Source organism: Mustela putorius, unplaced genomic scaffold (genome assembly GCF_011764305.1).
Source record: "Mustela putorius furo isolate JIRA1106 unplaced genomic scaffold, ASM1176430v1.1 tig00000135_pilon_pilon_pilon, whole genome shotgun sequence".
Lineage (NCBI taxonomy): Eukaryota > Metazoa > Chordata > Mammalia > Carnivora > Mustelidae > Mustela > Mustela putorius.
Genome location: NW_025421292.1, coordinates 2241536 through 2269108, shown reverse-complemented (window position 1 = coordinate 2269108; position 27573 = coordinate 2241536). Strand labels below are relative to the sequence as shown.

The window sequence follows — 27573 nt, the reverse complement described above, 5'->3', positions numbered from 1 at the left end:
GTGGGCTCCCAGCAGCTGAGGAAATGAGCCCAGGGAGAGCAGAGACATGCCTCAGGTCTAATAGCCAATTAGTGGCCTTGCTGAACCCCAGATCCAGGCCTCTTTTTCTTGGGGAGGTGGTCAGGGCTGGCCAGACCTCCAGCATGTATGGGACACTGAAGACTGGCCCAGAATCGCCGACTCAGGGCCTGGAGCCTGGGCCGTTCTGCAGACCTGGCACAGATACACCCAGAAAACCCTTCCGCTCCAGCCACAGGGTCCTTGAGGCCCAGGAGAGGACGCTGGATCTGGGGGGCTAGGGGAGGTCAGGTGGTGACAAGTTCTATGATCTCAAGACCTTCAGATCCATATCTTCGGATCCATACCTCCCTGCCCCCCCATTCTAGCCACCACCCATTTAACCTGGGGGGCTCTTTAAACCCTCCCTCCAGAGCTTGAACCACAAGCTGCCAGACACGCAGATAAGGGGAGAAGCAGTGAAAGAGGCAGGTGCCAGGCTGAGTGCCCACAGAGCTCTCCTCCGTGGTAGGGATCCAAATGGAGTAACAGCAATGACAGCCACTGGGTGCCTGACTTACAGATCAATCCACTCAGACATCAGGTGGTTATACCTGTGTAGCAGGAGCAGAAGGAGGGTATGGTAGCTTCTAGAGCTGGAGTACCCCCCAAAACCAGGAGGAACCCCCCTCTGGTCACCAGCCCAAGCCGGAGAGCAGCAGGAAGCCCCCAACCCCACGGTCCCTGCCTCCCTGTGTACCAAACTCTGTTCTCCCTCTGTTCACTGCCCTCCCCACTATCTGTCTCACACCAGCCCTGCTTTAGCCCTACCCTCTTCTCCTCCTGCTCCCTCCCCTACCTTGGAGGTTATTCTGGTGAGTTAAGCATTGCCCTCGTCCTGTGTCCTGTTTTGTCCATGTTTCACCTGTCTCAAGATGCTCTCATGACTAATGAAATGCAAATTTATCCAAAGCATCCCTGACCCCATCGTGGATTTTCGCCATTATGAATTTCCCACCCAGCAACACATTTCCACTGCAAGGCGCCATTGAAAGCTTCTGTTTTCAAAGGAATGCTGCATTTTCTGTTTTGTTTTAATTCTTCATTACAGAGAATTGCAAAATGACAAAACTGCAGAGAAGGTTCTAATGAAGGCGCAGGTACCCCTCAGGCAGGGTAAAGGGCCAGCAGCCCAAGGCCGGGCCTGGTGGCCACGCCCCAGCCGCGCCCCTCCCTCCCCATACTTGGGAAGCACTGCCCAGCGTCATATGTCATACGGATTCATCTTTCCACACCTGACCACAATTCTCCAAACGATAAGGATGCTTCACACTTTGAAGTGGCATCAAAATACCATGATCACACTTAATACTTACTGGTCACTAGGTCATATCCTGTCAGTGTTCAAAGCTGTTCAAAGTTGATGTCAAACGTGGAGCCCAATACTTGAAAAAGTCATGGAGCATGCTTGTCTGGGCCTTCATGTCTCCCCTTTGATGGTAACTGTGCCTCCCTCTTAGTCCCCACCCCAAGTCACCCTCCATACAACAGATGGGAGCCATCTCAGGCCAGAAACTTAGTCCAAATCCTCTTCTCACCCCCGTGGGAGAAGTGGGTCGGGACCACCACTTGTGGGGTCCACAGTGGGGGCTCCGGAAGCATTTATTCAGCTGTAGTGAGCTGCACCTTATACTGAACACAACTGTAAATCTAAGACCTGCCAGGAGAGGAGCTGGGGGAGGACCCAATCGCCCCCCCCCCCCAGGTGGCCGGAACATGGCTCCCATTCCCAGATACTTTCCTGAAGGGCCTCATCCTCCTGACCTCTTGCAGCTTATTAGGCCCTGAGAGAAGCTGTCCCTGAGCATCCTGCTTCTACTCTGCCTCTAAATGCACCTCCTCCAGGAAGCCCTCTGGGAGCCTACTTACCACTGAAGGCCCCCTGACTCCAGACTTTGCCTGGCCCACCCCTCCCTGTGGCTCATTTGCTGTAAGCTCCTGAAAGGCGGGGCTGTGTCTTGTCTGTCTCCCTACCCCCCCCGCCCATCCCCCACTCTAAGTGATTGTTCACAGCCAAGAAATACCAGAGCATCTTTCTACCCTGAGATTTTCTTTTTCCCTGCCCCCCTCACTAATTCTTCCGACCCTTTAACCATTTTCTCCCTCTCTCATTTTTTTCTTTTCTTTTTTTTATTTATTTAGAGAGCTAGAGAGCACAAGTAGGCAGAGCCACAGGCAGAAGGAGAGGGAGAAGCAGGCTCCCCCATTGAGCAAGGAACCTGATGCAGGGCTGGATTCCCAGGACCCTGGGATCATGATCTGAGCCGAAGGCTGTCACTTAACCAACTGAGCCACCCAGGCGCCCCATCTATTTTTTCTTTTTAAGACTTTATTTATTTGAGACGGAGAGAGCATGAGCAAGGGGAGCAGCAGAGGAAGAGGGAGAAGCAGACTCCCCACTGAGTGAGGAGCCCAAGTTGGAGCTCGATCCCAGGACTCTGAGATCATAACCTGAGCAGAAGGCAGGCAAATGCTTAACTGACTGAGCCACCCAGGCACTCCTCATTGTCTCATTTTTTAAAACCAGGGCTTCTCACCCATAAATCCATTTATTTTGCAATCTCTAATTAAGCGCTGCTGCATGCTGGGTGTAGGTCAAGCCCTAAAGGGCCAGAGAGAGGAGAAAGTGGGGTCACTTCCCCCAAGGGGAGGTCAGCATGGGTGCAGTGCCCAAGACGATATCCCACATCTGACTACAGGCAGCTTCTCCAGACCCTCCACGTGCAGCTCATGCCCCATAACCCCTTGGTCCACACAACTCAACGAGGCCTGGCTCTGCCCTACATCCAGGTGTGGCCACCCAGACCTGAATCAGATACTCAGGCCCATCCTCAGCAGCGATGACAGTTGATACAAGGGATACACAGAGAGTTTGTGCCTTGCCTGAGGGACACACACAAGGCAGGGAGGGAGAGGAAACTGGACGTGAACCCAGTTTTTTACACCCCTCAGTGGTCCACACAGCTGACCACCAGGGACCACTCTAAGTAGAGAGCTTGCCCCACAACCACCATGCTGGGTCTGACCCCTTCCAACATCATCACCAAGAAAAGTGTCCCTCACCCTCTCTTTGGTATTCAGAAAGTTGGAGGGGGTATCTCAAACCCTCCAGTACAGCCTTCTTTTCCCCAGCTCCTTATATTACAGTTGAACTACCTGAGCCAAGAGTGGGGCAAATGCCTCAGCATTTATTGAGTACCTACTGTATATACCAGATTCTTTATATTCATTATCCATTTAATACGATGCCCTAGCTGGGCAGATCTTATGATCCCCATTATTCACTTGAAAAGGGGCTGTAACCAGGTCAAACCCCAATATTTCCGCAGCCTCCATGTCCAGAAGTGAGCACAAACTTCTACAATCAAAGTCATCAACAGTTCTCTGATCTGTGTTGTGGAAAGAGCTCCTTTGTTCTGGGCAAAATGATTTGGTAGGTTTTCTTGTGTCAAAGTGCAGCCAAACTCCTCTTCTTGACTAGAGGGGATGGCTCTGATAAGCACAAGGTTCTAAAGGCAGGGTGGCCTTTCTCTCTGAGCCCAGCAGAGAGTGGGTACCGGGCTCTGGGTTACAGGGCCCTGGACAAAGGCATTCTCACTCAGGGTGTGAGGGGGGGCCATAGCACCAGGTCTAAGCTAAGACAAGAGCCACCCTGGGGGAGAGGGGTAGAGGACTGCCCATGGAGAGCTTGGGGCACCCACTAACCCATTTCACTTTGTCGCTGGCTAAGCCGCAAGTAAATCTTGTTTAAACCCCTGACTCGTACGGAGCCAGGCTTTGGGAATTATGGGAATCAGGACTGTGTCCCAGCTTGGAGGGAAGGAGTTTGAGAAGGAAGGAATTGGCCCCAAAATGCCCACATAGGGTAGAGACAGCGGACCCCAGGGACAGCTGTCATCTGGAGGGAGACGCCGGTGGATTTGGAGAGGAACCAGTCGGCCAGACCCGACTTCCTGCACACAGCGGGAGGGGCTCTGAGCCTGGTGGGGTGGGTGCTGCTGAAGTCCAGTCTCTGTAGACTGGAGAAGCAGGAGGCATCGGGTTAGTAGGGAGGAGAAAACTGAGGACCCCACGGGGAGGTGAGGCAGCTTGCCCCAGGCTGTCAGAGCCCTGCTCTCCAGCTGGAACCAGAATGTCACTTGAGGGCTTCAGCCTCTTCCTCTTTGGAACCAGAGGTCCCCCTCCAGGCCAAGTGAGTGAGTGGCTCAGGTCCCCTCGGTCACCATCACCTCTCAACCAGAAGCCTGTGCCCCTCTGCAAAGGGATCCAGGGCTCTTAGCGGGAGGTGGCCGGCCCTGCTTCACCAGGCTGCCCTCCACGTTGGCTGATTGACTTTTTATTTCCCTGCTTGTCCAAGCAATAATTAGGATCCCCTTTTCCGTATCAAGCAGCAGCTGTCATCACCACTTCACGGCTCTCCTGGTCACATTTTCTCCTCCTTCTCTTTATCCTGGAGGCCGGTGTCTGACAAGTCGGCTGTTTCCTTGTCACTGAGAAAAGGCAGGATGTTGGACAGGGAGGCTGGAGAGCAGTGGGGGAGCCGGGGAGCTTTCTTAGAAGATGAGCAAGGCTGGTTCTAACTTCCAAGGTAGATCCACCCAAGATGGACTAGGTCACGTTCAGTCTCCCTGCAGGGAAACTAGGAGAGATTCTTAGGCCTCCTGTCACGAAGATCTGAATCCCCTCCTCAGAGATTCATTCCTTTGAAAAAGGGCACTTTAAGAATACAGATAAATTCTGGAAGACTAGTTAAACTGTCCCTGCGATTTCTGGTGAACATCTGTTTGACCCCTGCCTGCTTCCCCTGCCCTCCCTCTGCTCCTCTCTATTACTGCAACTGCCCCCAGAAAACTACATTTCCCTAGGCTCCTTGCCTGCAGGTTTCTGGTCAGATTCAGCCAATGGCTGGAGACTGGCAGGAGGGAGAAGAGGAGAAGCCAGGGTATTTTTTCCCTCTTTCTGACTCATTGTGTCTCTGCCTGTGGCTGCTTATTGGGCATTGACTACATCTCTGCTCTGGCCTCAGTTTCCCCAGCCTGGGAGATCCCTTAGGTAGCCCCTTCCCCAAATCCTCATTCCCACCAACCAGCCTCAGACCCTGGGCTGCTGGTACCATCACGTCTTCTCTTATACCTCTTTCCAGGGGGCAGGGTGTGCGGAAGGGTGCGGGAGTGGGAGGTAGAAGGGGCAGATACCTGTTTCTCCACTTCCTGTTTTAGCTCTCCAGCACCCCTGCACCTGGTTCTGCATATTGTATTCCCTCTACTAAACTACCTGGCAAAAAGATCTGTTTGCTTGCTTGGACCCTCTCTGAACAAAGCTCTCACACTTAAAATGTGCAGCACAGAGCTGTTGCTTCCACCTGTCCCAACATGGACTCTTCCGTCCTCAGTCCTCCTCAGGACTGTCCACATAGTATCCAAATCAGAAACCTGAGCATCATCCTTGATTCCTTTTCCCATCTATCCATCATCACCAAAGCCATTTTCAAGTACAGATCGTGAATTCCTGGTTTTCCTCCTGCCATCATCTCCCACCTGGCCTGTAGCCTTCCAGATGGTATCCCTGCTTCTTTTCCTGCCTCCCAGTAATCCACTCTCTATACAGCATCCAGAAGGATCTTTTAAAAGATCCTTTGCCTCGGGGAGTGCCTGGGTGGCTCAGTCAGTCAGGTGTCTGTCTTCAGCTCAGGTCATGATCCTAGGGTCCTGGGATGGAGCCCCATATATCTTGTGTCTAGCTCCCTGCTCAGCAGGGAGCCTGCTTCTCCCTCTCCTTCTACACCTTCTCTTGGCTTGTGCTCTCTCATGTGTGCATGTGCTCTCTTGCTCTGTCAAATAAATAATCATTTAAAAATAAGTGAATGAATGAATGAATGAATGAATGAATAAAAAGATCTCTGACTAGGTGCACCTGGGTGGCTCAGTTGGTTAAGCACCTGACTCTTGATTTCAGTTCAGGTCATGATATCAGGGCTGTGAAATCAAGACATGTCAGGCACTGCGCTGGGTGTGGAGCCTGCTGAAGATTCTCTATCTCTCTCCCTTTACCCCCTGCCTACCGTAGGTGCATGCAGACAGGCAGGGGCTCTCCCACCCCACCCAAAAAAAAGAAAAAAGAGTGTGCTCCCTGCCTAAAACCCCTCAGTAGCATCCCATTTGAATCCAGACTCCCAAACAGGGTCAATCAAGATGTGCTCATTCATATGTAACACTATCTTTTTCTGTCTAGCATAAGAAAAGAAGGCTCTGCTAGAAGATATCAGGCCTTAGAATTGACAACAGGAGACTCTAGGTTTTGAAAACAGGTGAGAAGCATCTTTTGGCAGAAACAGCCAGGAGAATATACTCAAAGCTGCTAGGCCCCACATCTCCCCATTACCACCTAGAGAGAGCCTGACTTTCTTCACATCTTTGGCTACTTGAGATTCAAAGTCCAGGGCAGGAGAGAGCAGTTCAAGTGCCAAGCCAAGTGCCATAACGCAGACAAGAGAGAGAATCTGGTCCTTCTGGCCAGACTCCTTTCACTGCCCCAGAAAGGTAGAAAGTTGGATGCTGGACAGCCAAAGCATGATCAAACCCACAGGCAGCCTTCAGGCCCTGCATGATCCAGCTCTTGCATTCCACTCATCCCTAGTTTTCACATCCCACCAGCTCCCCCTGGGTTCAGTCCACACCATGCTGACCTCTCAGTTTCTAGAACATGGTCAAGCTCATTCCTGCCTCTACAGTCTGTCAGGGCTGACCCTCACAGAGGAGCAATGTCTCATCATCCCTCTTGCCCGCAGTCCTCTTACTTGTTTTACTTTCCATGCTGGAAGAAAGGGAGGGGTGAGGGAGCTATCCTACGTCCAATAGGTGCCCAGGCCATGCTCTAGTCTGTTGTGATGGGTGACCCTAAATCCAGCTTTCAGGGCCGGCACATTCGCAGAACCCAGGTGTTGTCAAGGTAGCTTGTGACACAGGGCGGCTTTTCCCAAGGGGCCTCTCCAAATCCAGTCACACCCTCCCCCAGACTTAGCATCTTCCAGGGGGTGCTTCTTCAAGAGCATGATCTCAGGAATCTGGTCCCTCTGTGTCTCTTCTCCCAAACGCACCTCCTTCTATCACCCCCCACCCCCTTCACCAAACAGCTGCAAAATTTCAGCAGAAGCATAAAAGACAGGTGCTTGTCTTTGGCTTTGTTCTTTTAAGAAGAAAAACAATGAAGAGACAAGCCCTAGGAAATCAAGTGGGGAAAAAAAACCAACCCTGCGTTCTAGGGAAATGTTAGATCAGCGAATTAAAATGCTGGTGATGAAAGTGGGACTGCCGGGTGGAGCTCGTCACACCCGCGCTCTGGTAATGACAGCGTGGAGATGGTGGGGGGACGCAGGCAGTGTCAGGTTGTGAGGCTTGACGGCAGCGCCCCCACTCTGCTGGCTCCTAAGTTCCCTTCTGCTATGGCTTTGTCCAGCACCTGGGCTCTCCCCCTTTCCCCCTCCAGCTTGGACAGTTGGGGTTGGGGGAGCTCTCTTGCCTCTGCCCCTCCCCACCACCAAATTGTCCTTAAGTCCCCCACCCCCACGCATCATTTAGGAGAGCACTCCCTAATGGTGGAGTGATATTGGAATTTAGAATAAGAAATACATATTTGGTCTTCTTACTATCTGGCATAGAGCTCCTAGAACCCTTGGAATTTCCTAAGTAGAGAAGTGGGAGCATCTTTCGTTAATGTTTGTTTTTTGGTTCCTGATACAGCCCAGAGCCATGATGATGAAAGGAGTGTCTTGTTACCATAACAAACCCCTTTCTATTGCCCCTGGGTTTACATTAATGAGGTGACTTTTGGAAAGCACCTAAGGGTGGGGGCTTGTTGCCAAGGGGAACCAGCCACTTGACTAAGAGGATTGGAACTTTCAGCCCTTTTCCTCCACCTCCATGGCAGATTGAGTTTAGTCACCAATGGCCAAGTCACCAATTGATTTCATCAATTGTGCCAGTGTAATGAAACTCCTATAAAAAATGCAAAAGGACAGGGTTCAGAGAGCATGTGAGTTGGGAACACGTCTACATGCCAAGAGGGTAATGTACCCCAGTTCTATGGAGACCGAAGCTTCTGTGCTTGGGACCCTTCCAGACCCCACCCTGCATACCTCTTTTATTTGGCTGTTTATCCTTTATAATAAACTGGTAAATGTAAGCTTACCTGTTACAGAAGTTGACGTCTGTGAACAAATCAGTCAAATCTGAGAAGGGGCTCATGGGGAATCTCCAATTTATAGTCAGCCAGTCAGAAGCACAGGTCACAGCCTGTACTTCTAATTAGTATCGGAAATGAGGGCAGTCCTGTGGGAGTAAGTCCTCTAGGTAGATAGTGTCAGAATTGAGTTAAACTGAAGGACACCAGCTGGTATCACAGAATTGCTTGGTGCAGTTGGAGAAGACACACACTGGAGATGGCCTCAGCAAGTTGGTAAAGAGATGGTGGCCTCCTTGGCTCTCTAGAATCCACCTCTCAGGCCCTGGTCTTCCTGTAGACCTCTGTTCCAGAGAGAGTTGAGCCCCCAAGGAGATGGACTATATTCCTGTTTCTTACGGACATTCAGTCCTCTGGTCATTGACCTTGACCATGGGTCAGTTGATTTCGGGAGGTTTCCAGGTAGATTAAGCTGGGGGCAGGGGGAGAAAGAGGGGAGAAAGAGGTGGCTGACAACCGTGGATTGGGCACCATCAGATATACTACTCAATGAGGAGATGTAAGATAGGGTATGAGAGAGGAAATGAAGAACACTTGGAGAAGAGATAGAAACCCAGAGAGGAGCCAGTAGGATAGAACATGGGCCAAGTGGGGGCATGGGCATGAGCACCCCCTCCTGGGACGTGAGCTTGTAACTGAGTCAAGTGAGCATTTGCCCACCCAGTGCACAACAAGCCAATAAAACCTGACACTGAGCTCTTGCAGTGAAGACACATAGGCTCCATATTGGTGTGGTGCCACTCAGGAGAATGGGAAGCTAATGCTCAAAAGTCCCAAACTCCCCTAGTAGCTTGTGAGTGAGGGTTTTTAAGGGCAAAATGGAGACCAGTGGTCTCCTGACTCCATTGACTTCATCAGGTTTCCTGGAGGTCTTTTCCATCTCAAGAAATTTGGAAGCTGAAATGCATCTGTATTGTTTATGTTAGAGATTTCATGGGGTAGATCTGGTTCATCAGGCATATAGTGAGTATATCTTTAGAGTGTGTTGATTAACTGCTTGTGAGCTAGTGGGGTTGCATTCCTATAGGTCCTTTGGCTGGTCCAGCCCTGCCTGGGGGCGATATGACCTCTAGTGTCCAGTTCTTTTCATCTGAACTGACAAGATGGACTATGGCTTCAAGCCAGACCCAGGCCTGAGGTGATCCTACAGGACCTCAGGGAAGGCAGCTTGTGAGTTGGAGGGTGAAGGAAAGGTCTGATGCCCTGCAGCATGGTTAGCACCACACCCAGATTGTTTCATCCTCTAATGAGCCCTCTCATCCCCACGCAGCATCTGCCTGTGTGGGTCTGTGTGGTCTGTGCTGCTCTGTGACAGTCTGGCCTCACTAAGCAGCTGTGTTTTAGGACAAAGTACGACCTTCCTCTTGGCACAGAGCTGGGCCTGTCATCAATGATAAGGGGACAAATTGGACCTCCTATCCCCAAACAAGCCTGATGAAGTCAGAGGCTGAGGGAAGGAGGGCTGGGCTGGCTCTTTTTCTCAGGGCTCCTCTCTTTGGCGTGCTAATAGGGGGCTCCACCCACAGAAGGAACACCACAGTGGAGGCTGCCCACACTCCTCTCTTGTTCTCCCAGCTCCCAGCAGGGTTGCTGAGTACCACTGAATGAGGGGTAATCATTCCAGAGATGCAGCAGGGGTTGTTTGGTCGCCTATAGGGGAAGGGGAAATATATCCATTTGTTTAAATCATTCAGCCCTCCAGGGGTGCCTGTGTGGTTCTTTCAGTTAAGTGTCCATCTCTTGATTTCAGCTTAGGCCATGATCTCAGGGTCACGAGATCAAGCCCCACACAGGGCTGCATAGTGAGCTTGGAGTCTGCCTAGGATTCTCTCTCTCCCTGTCCCTCTGTCCCAACCCCCTCCCCCATCTCTCACTCTCTCCCCTGGCTTCCCTATTTCCCCAAAAAATTAAAAATTAAGAAAAATTATTCAGCCCTCCAGGTTCCATAGCTGCCGGAAGTAGTGCCCTGGTTTGGCCAGAGAGGCTGGTTAAGTAGTGCCTTCAGCACCACGGACAGCGCCCTGGGCCAGACCACCGCAGTCTGGCAGCTGGATGACGCTGAAGACTAGGCCCTATTAAAGTCCACATTGAGTCCCTGAGAGCATGTCCCTTTCACTGCAGCTTGAAGGGACATCGGATAAGGAATGTCACCGCCAGGCCCAGTTGCCTGGTAATCAACCATTCTCAGTACCCTGCATGGAAAGGCAATTAAACCAAGAATTAAAAAGCCATAGCATCATTTAAAATCCAATAATACGGCTGGCCTGAAATGTGTGTTCAGTCTCTGGGGAGGGTAGAGGTGGGGTGTGGGGAGGTGCTGAGGGCAGAGGGATGCAGCACAAGGGGAGAGAAGGAAGGGAAAGGCAGAGATGGTGGCATGATGGTGGAGAACTTTTCTGAGGCTCGTATGCCTTCCCACTACCCTGCTCGCCTGCCTTGCTGATGACTCTGGCCTTAAGGAAGTTGTCTCCTCTGGAGTCCTCTAGTGCATCTTATGGTACTCAGTGTTGCTTCGTTGTTGTCATCTTTCCTTCTCAACCAGAGCGTATGGCCCTGCAGGGACAGGCTTGCTTATGTCATCAGTGTCCACTGCCCATCACACCTAGTGCCTAGCACAGAGCTGAACCCTGTTTAGGTGATCATTAACTATGCACTGATTGGTTCAATGGCTGAGGCTTTTAATATAGTCCCACCATTCCTCCTATTATTTACCCACCCCTCAGCAAGGCCATCCATAAAAGGAGAATCATAAAACTCAAGATCTTCATGAACCTGTGTGTCAAACACAAAGCAAGTCAGTCTGGCCATTTCCCCTCCTTTTGTTTCCAGTGTCTAAAAAGGGTTTATGCATACTCCTTCATGGAAAAGCTCAAATTTGCTTTTCATTCCTAAGAGACCTAGAGAATTTCTAATCTGCTAAAATGACGTTAACCCTTTTCACATCAAATAAAGCCCTCCTGCAGGTAATCTTCCTGTCACAAGCTGGCTGCCTTGATGTGACTTGGAAGTGAGTGGGGATACTCCGTTCCCTTTCATATTCCGTCCTCCTTAGTAAAATCCTAAACCGGGAGGATTCAAGTTTGATTGGAGCTGTTCTTGCAATTTATGCCTCCTGTCCCTTGGGAGCTTACACGTGCCTATTTTAAATAAATTCCCCCTTTTTTCTCTCCTTTTTTACAAAGAAGAACTGCAAATCTTCTCTGACGATAGCTTTTCTTTGGGGTGGAATTCAGTTCTGACAGTCAAACACTCAGGAGATGAGCCCTGGGTGAATAATGATTAGATGAATTACCACTGTGATTGGGTCTTGCCTGGGACCTGGGAGCGTTCTCTCAAAATCCTGCAGTGTTGTTTGGCTGCAGTTTTCCAGTAATTTGGTTGCTCTTCCAAGGGAAATATTATTCTAGGAAGCAGAAAAGGAAAAAGAGGAACGGACGCTGCAAGAGGAGGTGAGGCTGACAAGCTCTAACATCCTTGTCTTCAGAGCTGCTCAGGGCAGGTCTTGTTCAAGATCCTAGTAGGAGTAGCTGAGTCTTGCCACTATCTACAGCACTTGCTCCAAGCTCATCTTGTCCCCATCCTGGCTCCTGTGATGCCTCTGGCTCGCCCCATTATCCCAACTGAGATCTTCGGACCCGCCCATATGACACATGCCTCCCTTAGATGTGCCCCACAGGAAACCACAGCGGTTAAGGACCTGAAGAGCATGCTCGCTGTGGTGGCAGACCAGGTCTCTGCTCAGACAGACACTATGAAGGCATGGAGCTGTGAATGGCTCCTGAGCACCAAACCTGAGCCACCAACAATTTCTGCTCAATTCCTAGGTGAAATCACCCTCCTTCACCTCCTCCACTCTTGCCCATCCCCCATCTGGCAGTTCAGCCCTGGCCATGGACCACAGAGGAAACAGAATCGCCTCTTCGCCCCTGCCTCTCGCCTCCAGAGTGAGGTGGTGGGAAGGAGGTCTGCGTGACTGCCACTGGTGTCAATGGCAGAAGCTACATGTAGCCCATGGTTCCCATCAGCAGCCACCGGCAGCCCCCAAAATCCAAAACCCACCAGCCCAGCAGGTGTGGGGAAGACAATGAATGAGGTTCGTTGATGCCATGGTAGAGAAAAAGTTTGGACATCTAGCTCCTTTTACCTGAATCTACCCTGGATTAGGCTGACATTTGAAATGATTTTGGCTCCTATCCACATGGCGTAAAACCTCTACTGAGACTTCTTTCCTTCTGAAACATGAGAGTACAAATTTCTCTCAACCACGGACTTCCTTAATCATTTATGAAAATGTGTCAGCTGTCCCTGCCTCCATGTTCTAGTGCCTCGTTCCCTCCGATCAGGGTGCTGGGAGCCCCCTGCCCTGAAGGAGTTGAAGAAAAAGGAGAGGCTTTGGCTTCCCTTATAATTAATTCGTCACTTCCAAAGCCATCTGCTTTCCCTTCACACACATCCATCATCTCTATAAAAAACATAAATACATAGATTTAAAATTCAATTACAAGGAGACTTGGTGTCACCAGCTCAATTAACAGAAAGAACAGAAAAAATAAATCCCATCAAAGTCCATTCCATAGACCCAGCTCTAAGCACCATCATCGTCCCTGGAAAAAAAGTTATGTGACCTCTTTTTTAAATTTTATAGCAGCAGCTTTTGTGATAAACCCCCATAAATAGAAAGGGAACCCAGAAGCACATTAGTGACTGGGACATTTCTAGGAGTATATTAACCACCCGGGGAAGTATTGACCGGGAAGTCGGCAGGAATGCTATTGTAAAACTCAACAAAGTTCCCAAATTCCGCGTACACTGTCAATAGTCTACAGAGCTGAGCTGAACAGGAAAGCATTTTATTGGATTGTTTTGGGTCCAGGGTTGTTGGCACACATTGAATGGACTCAACAGGAAATCGGAGATGCAGGAATGTTAATTCAAGTATCAGATGTAACACACAGGAAGATCAACAAATTGGAAATTAAATCTGGACGGACGCTCTTCAAATTTGTGTTTTCCTTTCCACTCGCACTATTTCTATACGGGGGCGTTTCTTGGTGTATGGTGTCTGCTGTGTATCATTTCTCAACAAATCATTTGTGACTTCTGAAAAAAGAGCCTAAGCCATGGAAGGAAAAGAATAAAAATAACCCACAGGTCACTAAAGTCTGTGTCCCATGGGCCAGGACACTGTTGTTGCCTAAAATACATCTTTCAGTGCTTTGCTTGCCCTAGTTTTTTTTTTTTTGTTTGTTTTTTTGGTTTTTTTTTTAAGATTTTATTTATTTATTTGAGAGAGAGAGAGAGAGCATGTGAGCAGGGGCAGGAGCAGAGGCAAAGGGAGAAGCAGACTCCCCACTGAGTACAGAGCTCTATCCCAGGACCCTGGGGTCATGACCTGAGGGATCATGACCTGAGCCAAAGGCAGATGCCTAACTGACTGAGCCAGCCAGGGGGTCCCTGCCTACCCTAGTTTTAAATGCCATCACTGTCAACTAGTATTTGTGCTCATGAGCCCAGTCACACCCCTCTAGCTCCAGGAGGGCCGATTGTAGGTGGAGCCGCGTCTTAGGGCGCCCCCCCCCGTTTCTGCCTTTGAGACACTGTGTTCTTTGCCTCTCCTTGGCCTTTGTTCAATGTCAGCAATGCACATTTAATTCTTACCAGCATTCTGGGCAAGCCAGTCTTTCGAAACCTTTCATTTTTCTTTTTTTTTTAAGATTTTATTTATTTATTTGACAGACAGAGATCACAAGTAGGCAGAGAGGCAGGCAGAGAGAGAGAGAGAGAGAGAGAGAGGGAAGCAGGCTTCCTGCAGAGCAGAGAGCCCGATGCGGGGCTCGATCCCAGGACCCTGAGATCACGACCCGAGCCAAAGGCAGCAGCCCAAACCACTGAGCCACCCAGGTACCCCTCATTTTTCATTTTTATACCTTAAGCTTTGGCACTCCTAGCAATCTCCGGGCAATTTTGACTTATCTGGACTCTTGTCTTCCTCTAGCCACTGTCCTCTGCCTCTTTGAGGGTGCCATCTGGAAAAGAGAGCAATGTGTTTGCCACCACGCTTCCTGCCCCGCCCGCCACGTCACCCCGGTTGTAGCTTTCCTTCTTTGCTGGCCTCTCCTCACCATCCACATCTCATGTCCTCAAGGCCTTGATGACCTATGTCCAGCAGCTCACCTGGCCTTTTCCAGCTTATAGTTCTAACCTCCCAACGTCTTCTTGTATTAGGAATCTGTCCTCCCTGATGTTTGCTACATCTCCCAATTTAGTATCCTCTGCAAATTTAATTAACACGCGGTTGCCTCCCTGTTCCAGGCCATTAATGAAGAGGTTATGCAGTACCCAGCAAACAATATTTTCAAGGTCATGAGGAGAGGCGAGCTGAACTGTTAATACTTCTGCCCAACATGGGGGAAAGAGGCAATCAAGGACCCACATGTGGTTTGAGTTGCTTCCTCTGAGTTTTGTGAACTTCCTTTCCCAGACGTGGGTCAGGTTTTTTGCCTCCCCTCTGCTTCGGCCGCTGCACATCAGAGGCGGTCCCAGATCAGAGAAGGAAGAACATCAGATTATGCCTGCCTTTTATTTTTGTCCAGTTTCTAGCAGAAGAGCGAGCCACTAATTGAGCATTTGTAGGGCGAGACAGTGTACATGGTAAAGACAAAGTAGTTGTTATTAGGCTTGTTATCCACCATCTCTCCATTTTGGAAGCACTACGCTCGACAGTGGAAAATATACCTCAAGATTGAGGCCCCGGACAGAGAGGAGAGAGAAGACATTCTCCTGGTGAGAACCTTCCTAATGGTCAGACCCCCACGATCCGCAGCCAAGACGAGCAGGAAGAAGAGGCCCCTTCCTCCTTACAGCTTGTGACTCCAGAACAGAGGCCACAGCAGAGCCCCAAACTGGTCCACGTTCCCCCCTGCATTATAGGGAGTAGCTCCCTGGGAACCCCGATTTGCGTTTCCTCCAGACCAAACTGCAGATATCATATGTAACACTGCAAAGTGCTTGGATCAGAAGTCCTGAGTCACAGGAGAGCTCCAGGATAATGCTACTCATGCCCAGAAAATTGATCCCAGATTATTTACTGTTTCCAGCACCTCCTACCTCCCCATCTCTCTTCGCTGTCCTGTCTCCGGTTCCCAGGTTCCTATCATTTCTCAGACAGAGTGTCTCCGGATCAGAGCCCAGACTGGGCCAGCAGAGACAAGGTGCTGGTCTCAGAGGCCTGGTGTAGAGGGGTGATGGGGAGAGGCTTCGAACTTTCCCTTGTGCATGGTGGACAGCCTGGCCCACCACATGCAGTCCTCCCCGGGTCTGAGTCTGACCTCTCCAAACCCGAGAACACACAAGAACAACCTGCATTTGTCGCAGTTGGTCCATTCCGACTGGGTCGTGCTCAGGTACCTTGCCAGGGGCTGACTTAGGAGAAAGTGGCAGGTTTGTAGAATTTCTACGGGGCCCTATCAAGGGCCTTCCCCAGCTGTAAACATCCACGTGCTCACTCATCAAACATCAAGTGGCAAAAACTGCAGTGGGCTCTGAAGCCAGGCTTTGAATACAGGCCCTGCCGTTTTAATAGGTGTGATCTTGGGCCCAATGTTTCGCCTCAGTTTTTCTACTTGTAAAATGGAACAATACCCGCACCAGCCTCAGAGTATTGTATGATTTCAAAAAGCTGATACGTAGGATGTCTGGCTGTTATTTTTTAACGTATCAAGCACCTTCCATGCTCCAGACACAGGAAGGCCAAGGATAAGCAAACTTTCTAGAAGGCCCAAATAATAAATAGCTTCAGCTTCGTGGGTCTTAACGTCTCTGTCCAACTATTCAACTCTCTTGTTAGAGCCCCCAAGCAGCCACAGACAGCAAACAAATGAATGAGAGTGGCCGTGTTCCAAGAAAACCTTATTTATGGGCACAGGAATTGGAATTTCATAAAAATTCACATGTCACCAAAATCCTTTTTCTTCTGATTTTTTGAATTATTTTAAAAAACGTAAAAACTACTCTTAGCTCACAAGCTGGATTTGGCCCATGGACCACAGTTGGCCTGCCCCCCACCTCACCATGTGTTAGAGATGAAGGTATGGACCTGAGCCCTGTTCTCCTCTTCCCTCCCCCAGGAGAACATGGTGCTAACAGAGACCCCCGGAGTCTGGGAAGTGGGGAGGGAGGTACTTCTTCACCTTGCTCATGCTATCTTGCCACCACCAAGATCTGTGACTATGTCTTAAAGGCCATTCTTGCAACCTGGGGCAGGGTGGGCAGTGGCATCTCAGTTCCAAGCCCCGGCATTTCAAGCTTTCATTCCTCTGGGCTAAGTCTCAGGGACTGCAGAGACCCAGGGGACAGGCTGAACAGCAGTTGGCGAGCCCACGATCCAGCGATCCAGTGTGACTGGCCTTGAAGTGGAATGCCCAGACCCCGCTGGCAGGAAGCCTTGATGAGCACAGGATTGGGTTTGTAGCTCCACAAACATTTGTTTCTTTCTGAGGAGAAAAGCCACGGCAGAGAGGTCTGACCGGGGAGGGGTTCCTGGACCAAGAGCAATCCCCATCTGGATGTGTGCAGCAGCCTCTCTGGAAAGTGCTACTGGCCAGCAAGGTTCCACTGGGGAAAGGGTCTCCACTAGCCCACGCCCTCTGGACCTCACACTCTGTTGTTTGTTTGTTTGTTTGTTTTTTAATTTTTTTTTCTTAATTTGACAGACAGAGATCACAATTAGGCAGAGAGGCAGGCAGAGAGAGATGGGGAAGCAGGCTCCCCACTGACCAGAGAGCCAGATGCGGGACTCAATTCCAGGACCCTGAGATCATGACCTGAGCCAAAGGCAGAGGCTTAACCCACTGAGCCACTGAGGTGCCCCACAGTGCTTTGTTTTGTTTTTTAATTTTATTTATTTATTTGACAGAGTGAGCACAAGCAAGGTGAGGGCAGAAAGAGGGAGAAGCAGGCTCTGCGCCGGACAGGGAGCCCAATGCGGGACTCGATCCCACATGACCTGAGCTGAAGGCAGACGCTTAACTGAGTGAGCCACCCAGGTATCCCCAGCAGCTGAGTTCTAAGTGGGCCCGAGAGTGCCATCTGGGTGGGAGTTGGCCTCCACCAAATCCTGACTGTTGCCTGAGGCAGAAGCCTTCCAGGAAGGCCCCAGAAGTCCACAGGTGGCAGGCCCTGCCTGCTGTTTCCATGAGCTTCAAGAATCTGGGCTCCCCACCCAAAGCCCCTAAGGTGTGGCCAAAGGTTAATGGGCTCCCAAGGACGGGCCAGAGGGACCATCAGACCAGCCAGATACCAGATATAAAGACCGGTCAGATCAGCCAGATACCAGAGGATAAGCAGACACAGACTCCATCAGTCCCATTCACACCGCGCTGATGTGAGTAGCCTTGGTTGGGGGGGAGTGGGGAGGGTTCAGCATTAGCCCCAGGGCAGAACAGCGGTGCAAGCAGAGCCAGCCGGTCCAAAGATCTCCCCTGTGTCTCTCCTGCCACCTTCCAATACTTCACTAGGCTTTGGACTGCAAGCCCCAGAGCCGATTTCCAGAGTAGCAGGTTAAAGCCACTCATCGTGTGTGTTAAAGCAGGACTGCCCCGGAGCAGGGAAGCTGGAGGGAGGAGTGGGTGGGTGCCTTTCCTGGCAAAAGAGAGGCTGTGTGGGTGCACGGTGCCGTTGACTACAACTACAGGCCAAGAACACAAACCAGAGCTCAGTGTGGACGCAGGACCCCCGCATGGCATGGAGGCTTCACTCTGGAAAGATAAAGGTGAAGCGGGTCCCTAGGGAGATTGAGTGACGAAGCCAGACTCGCCAGAGCCGGGGATCCTATGGGAGGGCAGGGAGCAGACAGATGCCCCCTCCTCCAGCCTGATCGCTTGAAGACTGGAGCCCCATCCTGGGAGATGGAAAAGGGAAGTCAGTGTCTCATCATACAGCGAAAAGCTCTCCCACTCCGAGCTCCCAGGAACGCAAATGAACGTAGGTGACATGCCAACTGCCAGTTGGATCAAGAAAATGAGCAGCAATTGGATTTTGCCTTTTTTTATTTAAGGTTTTTATTGATTCTTATGGAGGGAATTAAATGTGAACACCAGAATGAAAAGGGCTCTGTAGCATCTCTGTGAAGGAAACGGGACGCCATCGATGTGACACATGGTCTCCACCTGGGGAGGGGAGTCAGGGCCCTCCAGCCTCCATAGGGAGAGGGAGGATAGGAAGAAGAGTGATTGGGAGCCCTCCATCCCTGCCCAGACTCTGTACTACTCCAGGTCCTCCTGGGGTCCCAGACCAGATCTCGGCTGTCCCCACAGATGGGGAAGGCAGTCGGTGGGTGGGTGGTCTTCTGACCCTGAATTTGCATGTAGCTGGCATGGGAGGCTTTGACTATCTGAGCTCTCATGTTCTATCTCATGGAGTGTTAGCCAGATGGAGAGAGAAAGTAGGACGGGGACAGGAGGCTTCAAAGAAGGCAGAGAGAGTGTCCTGCTTAGTAGAGGTGGCTTCAGATGACTGAGGATAAGGGTCCTGGACATGGGGAGGCAGGACGCAAGTCGGCATTCTTGGATGATTCTCTCCAAAGGGGTAAGGGGGGTTGGAACTGCAGGGAAGCTTGGAGACCAATCCAGGGCCGGACTCTTTCCTGCCAACAGAATCCAGGCTGCCCAAGGGCTGTGGGAGCCCCAGGCTGACTCCCTGAAACTCTTTATCTGCAACCCTATAATCCTCCAAACTCTGCCTGCTGTGGAGGCTGCCCGTTGTCTCTCCTCCTCGCTCTGGGGCCTGGCCCCTGCTCTCATCAGCCCACTCAACACAGGAATGTTGGGGCCTGGATTGCGTTCAGCAGGCTGCCCCCGCGATGTGCTTCTCCACTTTCTGTGAGCAGAGGCAACATGGAGTGGCGTGCAGGGCCAAGCAGCAGGCCTCAGGAAGCCAGCCTTCCAACTTCCACCATCTCTGAATAAGTCTCCTCACCTGTCTAGGTCCCCTCCCCTCCCCAGATAGCACCTGCTCCCAGGTGAGTGTGCAGATTGTGTGGGAGAGGGCTTGGAAGGGGGCACTGTGCACCAGGGTAAGGAGTCAACTGAGGCTGGCACCCAGCAGGCAGCACCCTCCCCCACCCCCACCATAGGACCATTTGGACCCAGCCCGGAGTCTGCTCAGCTGACCCCATTTCTCAAGCCTTTGTTCTCCTGGGGTCACCACACCTACCTGTTTCTGGTAGGTGTCTGCGGCCCGCCAATCCAGACATACCCACTTCCTGGGACACGAGGCCCCACACGTGCAAGCAGGCACCCCCAGCACTTGCAGCATTCTGAGGTGTCAGGGGAGGGGGTTGCTGGGAACAGACGCACTCTGTGTTGTTTCTAGACAACCAACAGGCAGCTAGCTGGAGCTCTGAAAAAGTCTCGTTCCAGAGCCAGTGCTGGCCCCTGGAGGGGTGGAGACCCCACTTCAGCTCTAGGATGCTGTTCCCTGCTGAAATTTTCCATCTGGCTCTGCTTCCATCTGCGCAGAGTGTTCCAGCTCCTCTCTCCAGACCCAGTGCCACCTGGCACACTTGGGGAAACCTGGGGTCATCTTGGCCTGGGTCTATCCCTTTTGTCATCCTCATCAGCTCAGGGCACAGGGAGGGCTCAAGGGGGTAGCACAATTCTGTTGATTATCTAGTCTTTCTTCTGAGACATGGGTCCTTCCCACTTCATGAGCCCCGCTGACCCTGGAGGACTGCAGCTGTGACAAAGAGGGGAGCTGACACATGGACGACTTCTCCCCCAGCATGTGGCAGGGGCCGGGCCACCTCTTCTCAGGCCTGGCTCTGTGACAGAGAAGGGCCTCTGAGCTCCTCTGGTAAAGCCCCACACCCGGCCCGCATCAGGAGAGGCTAAGTGGCTTGCTCAAAATCACAGCTGTAGGGAACGTGTGCACCATAATCCCCATGACAAGAGCTTCTTGTCACTATCCAGCTCCAGGATGGTGTCCCGAAAGGCTGTGGCTGCTCTGCTTGTGGTGCACGTGGCTGCCATGCTGGCCTCCCAGACAGAAGCCTTCGTTCCCATCTTCACCCACAGCGAGCTTCAGAAGATCCGGGTAGGAAGTCTCCCCCACCACACACATACCTCAAGGCATGCCCACCTCCCCTGTGTGGCCCAAGTGGCGCAGAGCCCTGCTCAGCACTCAGGTGGCCTTAGTCTCTCTAAGGCACAAGTAAGTGTCCCTTTGGTAAACCCTTGTTTAATCAGCTGAGCTAGCCCCCAGCTCCAGCTGTCTACCTGCCACCTTCACTCCTCCCCAGCACCACACACAGGTGACTGCAGCTCCTACACGCAACACCTTTTCCTGCCCCTGCCCATCCTTCAGAGGAGATTTTCAATTAACAAGCCAATCAATATTTGCTGAGCATCTCTGCGGTATAAACGGCCATGCTGGGTGAGAGGCCAGGCACACAAGGAGATCTAAGAGCCTCCGTCTTCAAGGAGCAGGCTCAGCAGCCAAGATACAAACACCTGAAAATTTCACTAACAATAGAGAACAAGAGAAATGTCACGAGGTAGGACGTGATTAATTGCCCAGCGAGTGACGCTGATGGTAAGTGCGAAGCTCGGAGGAGGGAGAGGTCTCCACGGGCTGGCGCATGTTGGCAGCCTACAGAGAAGAGGTGAGCATGGATCTGTGGGTCTTTAGAGAGAAGGAGGGGCACTTGGTGGGAGCAAATGCCCAGAGTGGGAAAGAAGAAGCTGCTGCTCCCTGAAGTGTCGGCCAGAGCCGCCTCTTGAGAACCCAGAAGTAAACCAGGCAGACTTAACAGAACTCAGGGGGGCAGGTCCCCTGAAAAAGTGACCACCAGACCTGGCTCCCCGTGCCTTTTACTTTAGATGTCCAGGGGTTCTGAGTATCTTGTACAGATAGTTGTTTCTCTCTGACCTGAGGAGGTGAAAAAATGGGACTTTCATGTCCCACCTGAGACCAAGGCTCCACTAGGAACAAAGACATGAATCCATTCTCTGGGAGGTTGCGTGGCCTCTGGACCCACGTGCTCTGTACAGGGCAGGCTGCCCCAGACCCAGTGACCAGTGTCCTCTGCCAAGGCAAGGCTGGCCGGAGCCTCCCTTCTTCGTGGGGGTGGGGCGTAGCCATGGAAATACGGAGGAGATGTGTTAGTCTCTCTAAACACACTTCCTCCGCCACCAGCTTCTTCCCCAGAAGAGACAGCCCATTGTTCTAGAATCACCATGTCTCAGGCAAGGCCCTGAGCTGAATCCCAAGGGTGCCATTAGGGAAACCAAAGGAATGAGGTGTGTCTGATCTCAGTGCCCTGGGACCCAGAAAGCAGGATGCCACGTAAGATTTGGGGCAGAAACAGTCAAACTCAGTAGAACATAAACTAGCAAAATGGCAACCAAAGGACACTTTGCATTAATCCACTCTATGGTTTTGCTCCTTATAATTGCCAGGCACCAGGATTTTTATGAAGAAGCTGCAATCTCCTTCCTCCATAATTCATCTCCCTGTCTCGCCTCTTATAAATCACCTCCCAGGGACTCCAGTTTCTGGGCCACCCCGTGGTGCCCTCGCAGGCTAGGCTGTCTTGCCACCTTTTTTATAGGCTCTCTGCTAAGAAAAACCCATTTTCACGCTTAATATGCATGAAGGGCAGGCATTATTTTCAGCATTTTAACTTAATTAACAGTAACAGCCTGGGTGCAGTGCTGGAACGAGAAAGGAAGGGATTCTTCTGCAAGTTGACCTGTTGGTGGACAACTCGGAGAGGCTTCTGTGGCCATCGCATTGCTGGGACTTGCCGTAGAGGCACCTGGGGAGAAGGAATGCTTCTGTCCCTGTGGGAAGCTCAGGTCACTTAGCACCTTGGACAGAGACAGGCAGGTGCCCTCTGGGCAGTAGACAGACCACGGTTTTGGGTTTTGTGTGATTTTGTGCTCTGCCCTTAGGAAAAGGAGCGCAACAAAGGTCAAAAGAAGTCCCTGGTTTTACAAAAGAGGTCTGAGGAAGTGGGGCCTCTGGACCTTGTGGAGCCCACAGAAGAAGAAGAAAACCAGGTTATCAAGGTGAGCAGACAGGGCGACAATACAAAGAAACCTAGTGGGTGGGGGCAGGGAATGGCTCCCCTGCTAGCCACCGATTATGCTAGGATACAGCAGCGAACCAGACATTTAGGCACCCAGCTCCCTTCTAGGAGAAAGGGAGGGAAACACCAACGAGGAGACAGTAAATCATTTCAGGCACCAAATAAAGGAGGCATATCCAAATAAAGGATAGAGAATGACAGGGTGGGGCTTGGGGGTACTCTGTCGCCAGAGGAGGGCTCAGGGAAGGCCTCTTGGAGGAGGTGACATTTATTTTCTTTGAAACCAGAATGATGAGAAGGAGCCTCTCATGCAAAGCGCTAGAGTGAGAACATTCCAGAAGGAAAAGTGCAAAAGCCTTGCTCAGGAAGCACATAATAGGTGTGAGGCCCTCAAGGCCAGGGCATACTGGGAGAGGACAAGAGGTTGGCGGGCCTGGTGGTCCAGGTGAGATGTCTATGTCACTGGGGTTCAAAGCAGGGTAGTGACCTGATCTGACTTAGGAAGATCTGGGGCAGCACAAGTGGAGGCAGGAGACCAGTCAGGAGGCAGGTGTGGTCCTCAGGGGACAGATGGCAAGGGTGCCAGTTCTTCCCCTAGCAAGGAACCTTGGGGACAGCTACAGTGTGAAGCCCCCTGGGTCAGTGCTGAGTTTGGATGCACAGATTGGCATAGCCAGAGCCAGTCTTGGGTTTGTCCAGCACAGCTCTTTAATTTCCAGACTCATTTGCCCAGGAAGTAAGTATTTACCGAGCCCTAAGTGCGAAGCCGGGCTCTGGGCCCTGGGGATAGTGTGGTGAACAAAACAGATACATCCTCTGAGCTCATGGAGCTCACAATCCATTGGGGGGGGGGGCAGAAATGAGATAACAAAAGGACCAGCAATGGACTACAACCAGGATAAACAACCTTCCTAGTGTGGCCGGTGGTGGCAGGTGCCATGGAGGAAAATAAAGCAGAGAGGGGAGATGGATGTGTTGCAATTTAAATAGGGTGGTCAGAGCAGGCTTAGTCAGTACATGGTATTAGTACACAGACCTGGAGACAGTGAGGCACTAAACCGCTAAGATGTCTGGGGGAAGAGCATTCCAAGCAGCACAAGTAATCAGTGCAAAGGCCCTGAGGCAGGAGTAGACCTGGCGCATTGTGGGAACAGGGAGGAAACTGGAGTGGCTGGGGCAGAGGGAGTCAAAGAGAAAGTGGGAGGTGAAAGCAGACTCTGCAGTTTGGACTTTGCTTTCACTCTGCTGAGATGGGAGCCACTAGGGGCTTTGGAGCAGAGCAGGGAGAAGATCAGATTACATTTTAAAAGCATCTCCCCAGGGGAATCTGGGTGGCTTAGTCTGGGTGGCTTTTTAAGCATCTGACTCTTGGTCTCAGCACAGGTCTTGATCTCAGGGTAGTGAGTTCAAGCCCCGTGTTCGGGCCAGAGGACCTAGAAGGATGGGTTCATGACTCATGGAGACGGTGAAGCCTATGGTTAGCTGTAGGATGGCTGGAGGAAGGTCAGGAGGTCAGATAGGACCTGTGAACTTTAAGATGCCTGGTGGGCGCCCAGGTGGAGGCGTTGCCCAGGCAGGTGGATATAGATGATGGACTTTAGGAGCGCTTAGGGCTGGAGACATCCCTCCCTGTGGGAGGCATCAGCAATTAGCTGGAATTTCAAACCAGGACCGGGTGAGATCCTGGAGAGAGTAGGCATGGATGGAGAATGAAGGGGGTCCTGGGTCTGAGCAGGGGACACTTCCCTGTATAGGGATTTGGGAGGGGAGATGACTGATAGTAGGGAGAGTGAGAGCCAGGGTGACACAGTCATCAGAGCAAAACTGAGCTGGACTCCAGACCTCCTGCCTCCTGCCAGACACCAGCCAGGGATCCTTCTACCCCCTCGGGTCGCCATAGCACACTGTCCACAAACAGGGAGGTCAGTTGTGGCCCAGAGAGGGACTTCGGTGCACTCATCACACTGGGTGGCAGGGTTAGGGGAGTGTGCCTTCCCTTCCCACATGCTCCTTGGGCTCCCTGGGAGGAACGGGGAAGGACTGGTTCAGCTGGCAAAGGGGAGCTCACTTGGAACTGCCCGCTACCTGCACCCTGGGCAGTGGTAAAGCACGTGTTACATCCTGAAGAATGTCTTGGGGAGACTGTTCCATCTCCCTAGAACAGGATATATGGGTCAGGAGGTCCTTTCCAGATCATTCCATCAGCCGCCTCATTTTAAGGTGAGGACGCTGATGCATAGAGAAAAGCATAGCTCAGCAAGAGGATGGCGTGGGCAGAGGATGGCATGGGCAGGCCTGGAGACCCTCTGTGTGGCCCTTCAGGCAGCCTCAGCCTGTTTCCCACTGCCAGGGAGCCCCTGGGACTCCTCCATCACAGCTCTCCAGACAGGCAGGGAAGCTCGGCTGGCCTGTGAACCAAGACTACTGAACCAGGAAGCTCTGGGGTGGTGGCAAGATCAGTCAGGCCCCCACCCCTCACCCCCCCAGCTCGGCCACAACAACTTCTCTTGGTGGCGAGCCTCCAGACAGCTCCTTTGGGGTCTCACCTGTGTCCCCATGGTCCAGAGAAAGTCTCACCTGGTGGCGCAGATCCTGGAGTCAGACCCCCTGGGTGTCACACCCTTTCCCTCCACGACTTAGTACCTGTGTGGCTTTGACCAAGTTACTCTACCTCTTTGCCCTCAGGTTCCTCATCTGTGAAATGGGCACACCACTAGTCATATCTACCTCTAGGGCTATTGAGAGTCATCATACATGCAAAGCGTTTGGAGTAACGCCTGTGCTGCAAGGCTCCAGGTGCCAGCTCTCCTTATACAGGAGAAGAGGGACGGAGAGTTTCCTCCCACAGGAAGAGCCAGGGGGTTTCCTGCAGACCCCTCCCCTCCTGTCCCAGCTTCCCAGCCAGGGGAGATTTGTTGATCCTCCTCCCAGCAAGACTAGGGTGACTTCCAGGATCCAGCCCCTTGGTTGGAGTTTGGTGGGGGGGGGGGGGGGTTCCTGCCAGAATTCTCTGGCTGGCCCTGGAAGGTCAGAGGCTTCCCCGGAGGATGGATCAGGAAAAGTGGGGCCGCCGCAGAGCCGTGTGGCTACTGGCCATCCCTCCTGCCACCTGTGAGGCACCCAGGGGTTAATGGCGCGCTCCGTGTCTTTTCCTTCTTGTTAACTCTGCCTTATTTCACAGCTGACTGCTCCCGTGGAAATTGGAATGAAGATGAACTCCAGGCAGCTGGAAAAGTACTGGGCTGCCCTGGAAGAGTTGCTGGGTGAGGCGCTGCTGTCCACCCAGAACGGTAAGGGAAGGCGGGCGCCTCTGCAGCTGGGGCCTGGCCTCATCCACCCCGTGTTAATATTCCAGGAGCGTGTCTGAGCGCAATCTGGGGACGGCGATTTGTTTTGCTGCCTTGCACTTGAGAACAGGAAGCTGCCTTCTTGGGGGAAAGGGTGCCCCTGTCCCTGAGGGGAGCCTCATCACAGACAATGGCAGGCTCTGAGAGCTCCTGGGAACCACTGAGGCCCAATCCTCAGCCAGCGGCATCTCAAGGCTCTGCCCCATGGCTCGGGCCCCTTTTCCACTACCACGACCCTGCTCCAGTTCGTTCATTCCCTCCCCCAAAGCACCACCAGCACTGGGGGCTTCCTCTGAAGGGAACTCTGGAAGAGTCTGGCTCCCGAAGCCTGCATTTTTTTTTTTTTTTTTTTATCTGTTCTACAAATCGTAGTGCTGAGCTGCACTTGGCCTTGCCCCGTTCAAGGTCTGCCAGAGTAACTTATGCGAAGCTAGAACTTACCTGACAAACAGCTACTAATGACTTCTCATCCTCCCCAGGAGGGGAGGAGAGAGGTGGGGAGGAAGGGTTGGAGTGGGAAGAACCAGAGGTTAAAGGACTTGCCCCAGGGTACAGAGAAAGCTAGAGGCTGAGCTGCCAGATACCTGGGGGCTGGATGTGCCCCCTCCTTCCTGGCTCTGCAGGCAGGTTTAGAAGTCAGTTTCATAAGTGGACCTGCGAATGTTCCTGAGCGCAAACCCTGCTTTTCCCCAGCAGACAAGTGACAGCCCGCTCTGGGAAGAAGATGGAGCCCTCCTCCCACCCAAAGGAGGCCCCAAAATCTGCATGCCCAAGAGCGGGGCTCCGAAGGAAAATACTCTCTCCCAGGCAAGCCCCCCATCTGGCAAATAAAGCAGGAAATACACAGAAATGACTCTTTTATTTAATATTTTAATTTTGGAAGGTTAAACTCAGGTCATATAAAGGGGGTGGGGGGATAAATTTGGAATGGGCCGTAAGTGGTGGTACGTACAGGAGCAAAATGTGTGCCTTTGATAAATTCTATGTTCAAATATGAAGTAAGACCCACGGAACTGGAAGATCTGTGCCGCTGAGAAAAGATGGCATTTTCTGCCCACACACACCAGCCAGTGGCAGAGCAAGGACCGGAACTCAGGTCTCCTGAACCCTTGTTGGTCTACTTTCTGTGTATGGGCAAGCTCGAGGTCTAATGGGCCAGAGAGTTGTGAGACTTCTGCACTCAACCCCTTGCTGTGTAACTTCCAGCTAGCCCTCTAACCTCAATGAGCCTTTGCAAATGCAAGGTGGTAATATGTGCCTTGAGATCGGGGGACAGGCACCAGCAAATCACTATTATTACTATCATCTTGTGACTCTACGCTCCAGCATCCACAGCAAAATTCCACCGTCAACACACTTATTTCTGCCTTCTAAACAAAACTGGATGGGAAATATCATTCTGATTTCATTTTGCATTAATGAATGTTCATTTATTTATAAACTGGGGCTGTATAGGAACCACAGCTCCCGCTATCCATAGGTAACCAGCAATTAGACATGCTGCCCCTTCGGCATTTCCACCCACCACAGTCATCGCGGGAGCTTAGCCACAGTTGGTAGTTAGCGGGACCAGACAAAACCAACCCTTAGAATGGACACTTTTGGTGCGCTGTGACTGCTGCTGAGGGACACCTGAACCTTCCAGGGAACCCAGACCCTTTACACCACCCAGTCCTACAATTTCCCATGCATGTACTGATCAGCCCAAGTGCAGCTGCAGGTTTATGGGAAATGCTGCCAAGACACCCTGTTATAAACGGGGAGAGGGCTGCACAGGGCAGGGGAGGAAAAGGAGGAAGAAAGGCAGGGAAATCTACAAAGTATGCCATTGGGAAGAACTGGATC

The 27573-nt window shown here is 51.8% G+C and overlaps 1 protein-coding gene across 2 annotated transcripts; it reads left to right on the top strand.

Moving 5' to 3' along the window:
* Window positions 1–17627: 17627 nt before the first annotated feature.
* MLN (motilin) lies at window positions 17628–26578 on the top strand. 2 transcript variants are annotated; one of them, XM_045074720.1, is made up of 5 exons: window positions 17628–17677; window positions 20262–20385; window positions 22245–22361; window positions 25563–25671; window positions 26425–26578. In XM_045074720.1, the coding sequence occupies exons 2-5, from the start codon at window positions 20269–20271 to the stop codon at window positions 26430–26432; spliced, it is 351 nt and encodes a 116-aa protein (XP_044930655.1). In that variant the 5' UTR covers window positions 17628–17677; window positions 20262–20268; the 3' UTR covers window positions 26433–26578. The 2 variants fall into 2 exon arrangements, with proteins under 2 accessions (XP_044930655.1, XP_004770801.2); XM_004770744.2 differs by having other exon boundaries at window positions 26422–26578.
* Window positions 26579–27573: the final 995 nt, after the last annotated feature.

Bases quoted from the DNA above. Each gene is read 5' to 3' on its own strand.
- MLN (XM_004770744.2), top strand. From the start codon at position 20,269: ATGGTGTCCCGAAAGGCTGTGGCTGCTCTGCTTGTGGTGCACGTGGCT. The intron at 20,386-22,244 runs GTAGGAAGTCTC...CTCTGCCCTTAG, and splicing joins GCGAGCTTCAGAAGATCCGG to GAAAAGGAGCGCAACAAAGG. The intron at 22,362-25,562 runs GTGAGCAGACAG...CTTATTTCACAG, and splicing joins AAGAAAACCAGGTTATCAAG to CTGACTGCTCCCGTGGAAAT.